General features: G+C 53.4%; 1 protein-coding gene across 2 annotated transcripts in view; it reads left to right on the top strand.

Moving 5' to 3' along the window:
- The first annotated feature begins 224 nt into the window (after positions 1 to 224).
- PRKCB (protein kinase C beta) overlaps positions 225 to 6,000 on the top strand; it is a 131,693-nt gene continuing 125,917 nt past the window's right edge. Inside the window, exons 1-2 of one of the 2 annotated variants that reach the window (XM_075058348.1) lie at positions 225 to 563; positions 831 to 862. In XM_075058348.1, the coding sequence (XP_074914449.1) occupies positions 394 to 563; positions 831 to 862 (202 nt within the window). In that variant the 5' untranslated portion in view covers positions 225 to 393. The remainder of the gene's footprint in view (positions 564 to 830; positions 863 to 6,000) is intronic. The other variant, XM_075058347.1, reaches the window with a different exon arrangement.

Genomic DNA, 6,000 nt, shown 5'->3' with positions numbered 1-6,000 from the left:
CGGCACCGCCCACTGCGCCCCTCGGCGGCCCCCCCACCCCCCCCTCCCGCTCCACACCGCGCGGCGCTATGCAAATCAGGATGCAAAGCAGAGGGGCGGGGCTACGGCCGAGCGGCGCGAACGGAGGGCGGGGCTTGTCGTGGCTGGAAAGGGCGGGAGGGGCGGGGGCCGCTATGCAGATGAGGGGCGGGGCGGAAGCGTTATGTAGATGAGGGGGCGGGGCGGCGCCGGGTGTGTGTCGGTGCCTCCCGCCAGCTGCAGCCAGAGGTGCCGAGCGCAGCCGAGCCCCGGCCCCAGCTGCCGCGGACGGAGCGGGCCGAACCGAACCGAACCGAAGCGAACGGAACCGGGCCGGGCAGAGCCGAGCCGGCGGCCGGCAGCCCCGCGCAGAGCATGGCCGAGCCGCCGGCGGCGCCGGGCCCCGAGGGCGAGGAGGGCCCGGTGCGCTTCGCCCGCAAGGGCGCCCTGCGGCAGAAGAACGTGCACGAGGTGAAGAACCACAAGTTCACGGCGCGCTTCTTCAAGCAGCCCACCTTCTGCAGCCACTGCACCGACTTCATCTGGTGAGCCACCCCGCGGGGACCCCCCCGCCGGCACCGCCGCCCCCCGACCGGCGGCACGGCGGGACTTCCACCCACCCCACCCCCCCCCCGACCCGCTCCGGGACCCCCGGCCCGGCGGGACCCCTCCTCACCCGGCCCCGCGGCGCCCAGCCCGGCGGGACTCCCCCTCAGCCTCCTCCGGGCAACCCCCCGCCCCGGCCCGGCTCCCCTCAGCCCCCCCCCGGTGCACCCCGGGGCCGGTGTCTCACGCCGCCTCTCTCTCCGCAGGGGCTTCGGCAAGCAGGGCTTCCAGTGTCAAGGTGAGTGTCGCGCTGCCGGGGGGTTGGAGGGCGGGGGGGACACGACAGACACCGTCCGCCACCCCCGCGACCGGCCCCGGCCGCGGAGCCCCCCGTGGGGAGCATCGCTCCCGGGGCTGGCGGGCAGCATCCCCGCGGGAACCGCCGTGCCCAGGCCGGGGAAGCAGCTTAGTCATATTTTTTTTGTTGTTTTTTAATCAGCCGAGCAACTGGTCGGTGCTTTTAAGCCGGTTGGGCTTCGTTACCGGAGATAAGGGCCCAAGACTTCAGATAAATCCCCCAGGAAAAGGCAGAGGGAAGTTTATTGTTTTTAATGTACTTAACATGAAAACATGTGTTTTAACAGCAAACGGGCTGCGTGCTGGCTTGGTGGCAGTCCGATGCTGTAACTATGCAGTCTGGAAGAACTTGAATGGCTTAGTTGTGTCGCTGGGGAAAAAATGAGGCTTTATAACAAAATATGTTGCAATAGCTCCTGGGTTACTACAACCAGAATTCTTTGTTCTGGTAATGCTGGGGATTCTGGAGGGGCTCTTCGGGGATTTATGATGGCCCCTCAGGAAATTAGGATGAATTAACTGGGCTTTACCCGGTTGCATGGTGCTCCCGTAGCTAGCCTAACGGCAGGTTGCAGATGCTCGCAGATAGCCTGGCGAACCCTGGCCGCGATGGTGTGTGTCACACCTGCGTGAGGTTAAGGTCTGGGCTTGGGATTCAAATCGGGCTGGTGCTTGCACTTGCTGGCAGTGAAATTTTGCTCTTCTGAATATTCGGGACAGAGCTTTATTTTGGCAGGTGGCTGAATCCCAAGTTGAGGTATTTTGCATGAAAATAAAACGGCTGTATAGCTCTAATATCTCAAGAACAGCTCATCTTGGCAGCCTTCAGATGTGTCTGAAGCAGAAAGCAGACCCCAGCGGGTTACGGTGTGGCACAGAATCAAAACTGGAGGTGCCGCGGTGGGTCCAAGCAGCTCTGCCGGCGCTGCGCCTGCCAGCTGGGGCGGCTGCAGGCAGGAGGGCTTTGTCTTGGGTGCTCTCGGGAGCATCTCTGCAGACGCTTGTGCAAGCGGTGTAAGTCTAGCCCAATCTAAGTGGTGCTGCTTCTCATCCTTAACACTTGCCTTAGGAGTATAACCTTAAAATACCAAAAGCAACTCCCGGCTGCCTCCCACCCCCCCACCTAAAGGCCTGGGCTGGTGCTGGCAAGCAGAGAAAGCAGATGTGGAGACTAAAACACGTCCTAGTGGTGTTACTCAAGGTCACAGCTTCCCCTGGTACCTGAGGTTTCATACATGGGCAGTTAAGTCATGTTACTAAGCGGAGTTTTGTGCAGCTTGCATCTCTTATTGTGGGTCTTCCCCAGGTTTACCCAGCCGTTAATTCTCTGGCTTTCCTTATGGTGCAGGCAGTGTCACACCAGGTGTGTTTGTGCAAACATAACGCCCCTGAAATTTGAAGTGTTTTAGAAAAGCTAGTGGGGATCGTGTGCTGGCGGGGCAGGGTTTTTCTTTCTTCCTGTACCATTTCTAGTGCTTTGCTCAGTTCTACCTATAGCATTCCATATCAGGTAATTTGAGCCTTTTCAAGTCTCTCTTCCAGCCGTTAGGAACTATTGTCCAAACCTGTAATTGTGTGCTTGCTTCAAGCTTTATCCTTAAATGTTTTTAACCAGTATTAAATTAGTCTTCGGTGCGAGGTCAGTAAATGAGACCCATGAAGGTGGTCTCAGGCTTGCTAATGCACAAAAATTGGCCTCCAAATGGGGAGACCTTCCCTCCACAAGTAGATGTTAAACAGCGCGGTCCTGTCCTGTGGTTCTTGGAGCAGGAGCCCTCACGAGGCTGCCAGTAGCACGCTCTGCTCGGTGACATCTCCAAAGGTGCGTAACTGGTCTGTAACATATCTTTCTGCCTTACGAAACCACTTTCCAGGTTATTCTGGTATTACAGACATGAAAACTGCATTACTGTATTGCAATAGGAAATTTTACAGACTGCAAATCTTTACCCTGAATAGTTTCCTAAAATCAGTGATCTTCTGTGGATTTTCTCATGTGTCCCCTTCTGCGAGGTTCTGAGGTCCCCAGGTGAAAGTGCTCCCATTAGCGAGGGAGACTGGGTGCGATCCTCATTACAGTGAAAGCATCGTGCAGTTGGTGCCCCACGATGGAAGGCACGCCGTGTCTCCATGCAGAACGCGTCCGGGTTGGAAAGTCAAGCGTGAGCTAGAAGTCGCTGCCGCCTGCCATCTGCTTTGAAATCACAGCTACCCCGGGAGGCTCCGGGAGGGAGAGCGGCTCTTCTGCAGTGGGAGGAAGAATTTGGAGCGCCAGGGCTGGCAGCGCGTGCTGCTCCTGCCCCCAGAGCCGGTCAAGCTATTGCACCGGAGCCGTTGTAGTGCCGGGTCGTGCTGGGTCCCGCTCCTGTTGGCGAGAAGCACGAGGCTTTGGGTCTGTGCCCCACGGGTTGTGCTGCAGCCGCTGTGGAACTTGATAAATACTTAACGTGGAAGGAAAAAACCTCAGGGCTAGCTTTTTGTTAGGGGTTCTTTTTCTTCAGCTGTACAGGGCTTGCAGTAAGCTTTGACTGTAGTGTTTAGCTCTCCCTTTACTGAATGCAGCTTTAATTCAACTTTAACAACTTCCCCAACTATTTTATCCTGTCATTCAGTGGGGCTGGCTGGAAATGTAGCTAAGGCACATGCCTCTCGTTTCTGAGCTGTTTCCTACTGCTATGCTTGCTTTAAGTAGGTTTTCACCTGTGCCCTGATTTCTTTCTAGGGCATTTGCAATAATTAGATTGTTAATTAGCTCATTACTTGTGACTTTTGGCAGGAAGTTAGCAGAAACTGACTCTTTGTAGCTTGAAATACTAATGGATACCACAAATGCCACTTAATTGCTTGCTAATCTGCTTCTTATCCTTGTATACAATCTCCTCCTTATCCTTGTATGTATCTTAACACTTCCTGGACTAACGTCTTTCTTCAGAGCCAGAAAGCATTTCTGTGCTGGGCAGCCTGAGGTCTGTGCGCAGGCGGCCCCGAGGAGCAGGGCTGGTTCTTGCAGGTTAACAAAAAATATCAGTATATTGTGAGTGTCGGAGGACTGAAGTGCTGTGTATGTACCCAGAGCTCAGAAAAACGAACTCTTCCTGGGGGACGCTCGACGTGTACTGGCTGCGCGTCAGCCAGCGGTACAGAGGGGGCTTTCTGACTCTGTTATAACGATCTCTTTTAGCTGGAAGGCACGCGAGCTCTCGTGCGAACTCATAAATAACGAAGAGAAAGGGGTGTACATGTTCTCCCCTTCCTGGGTTTCGAGATCCATCTGTCCGATACCATTACCAGGGAATACATGAGGAGGGAGAGAGCGGTATCTCGTTATCTGCAGCCTGTCTTGGTGAAGGAATGATGTGTGACTAAGTTACAGCCAATGGCTTTGCTGTCTCAGTTCTCCTAACTTAAGAAGGGCTTTGAGGATGGTAAAGGGAACTGGTTTGAAAGCCGTCGAGAGTGAAATTCTTGGTCTCGTTCTCGGAATGTGCTGCTTCTGGGAACTGGCAGCTTTCTCTTCATCTTTTCTACTCGTGTTCCCTCCTTGCCATCCTTGGGGTATCTTTCTCCTGTGGTCCAGGCAGCTCTCAGTCCCTCTGCAGACCGGGGTACCAGCTGCCCTGGAGGTTTTGTGAGGGGGGCACCTCCCTGGGAGCTGGGTTTGTTTAACCTGGAGTCGCCATCGCAGCAGCTGGGCTGGGCTTCTACCTTGGGAACTTGGGAAAAGCAGAGGAAGAGGTGCTCGTGTAAGGGTGAGGAGCCATGTGATGTGGTTCTCACTTAGGAGCAAAAAATAACCTGCAGCTGTTACTGCTTTCACGTGTACAGAGTGGAAAAGATCTTGGAAAGAACAACCTGGATTCCTTAAGAGGAGAAGGGAAAAAAAAAAAGCGTTATTTAATAACGGGTGCTTAGATCTCATGCAGTAACTTTTCTGAGGAAAAATGGTTACTTCTTATCCCTGGCTATGACTCAGTAAGCAAAGATACTCTTCAGATTTAATCTCTTTCTGAACTCGATACCAAATACAATTCCTTCTTCCAGGTTTTCTTCTCCCCATCCTCCAAATCCAGTGCTCTCGTTTTGTTTTGCGTTTTCAGTTCAGCGTTTGATACCAAAACTAAGCAACTGGAAAATGTCAGACAGGTCTTACCTTTCAAGCAAGTACTTCTTTCTTGCTCTCTGCCTTCAAAACCCACCCTTCCTTCCCCCACCTCTCCGCTGCCCTCCAGACGGAAGTGAAACCCATCGCAGCGCTGGGCTCAACTGCAGCTCGTGCTGCTGCTGCTGCTGCTACGGGGTTTGGTTTGTCGCCATTAACTTCACGCAGGCATTCAGCGTGTGCTTTTATTGACTGTATTAAGCAAGTGAGAAACAAAAGCAAAACAAACTCCAATCATTCAGAGTTGCCTCAAACCCAGTAATTTCGTGTCAACATATTATGCACACTGGAGAAATGTTAGTGTTCAAATAGACTAATTAAAAATGTTACTGCAATTACTTTTGCAACACAAACGATGCTAATTATATAATGCTGCAGAAATTGGAAACATAATTTTGGAGGGATTTTTTTGTGTGCCTTGCAGTGGTAAAACAATTCTTAGTACTGTGGCGGTGGAGCCTTGGGCAGCGGGAGCCCGGTTCTCCGGGCGCTGGGGCAGTGCCTTGGAGCAAGTCGAAATAGAAAGGGGAAGTCGGTTTGGTCCCCTGCGCTGCACCAGATGGTCTGTGGTTCTGCAGAACTGTGAATAAAAGCAGAGTTGACAGGGAAAATGGGAAGATGTGCCTTTTCACATTTTGGTCGAAGGATCAAGTCTCCTCCATAGACTAGTTTTAAAGCCTGTAGCCTGAGCTGGTTTCCCTAATCCTGCCCTTGCCTGTAGTTGGTACCTGCAGCTCAGAAGAGCAGCCAGGGAAGCAGATCTGTTTTGGTAGGAAATCTGGGCTCGCAGAAGCCTCTTGCAGCGCAGGGTCTGTGGCTATCGGGTTCAGCGGGGATCACTTGATATGTTAAGCCCCGTTAGTGTCTCCTTACAGCGCAGAAGGGTTCGCTTGAGTTTCTCAGTGGAAGTGGTTTCTCTT

Source organism: Buteo buteo, chromosome 27 (genome assembly GCF_964188355.1).
Source record: "Buteo buteo chromosome 27, bButBut1.hap1.1, whole genome shotgun sequence".
NCBI lineage: Eukaryota > Metazoa > Chordata > Aves > Accipitriformes > Accipitridae > Buteo > Buteo buteo.
This window is presented reverse-complemented; position numbering and strand designations above follow the sequence as displayed.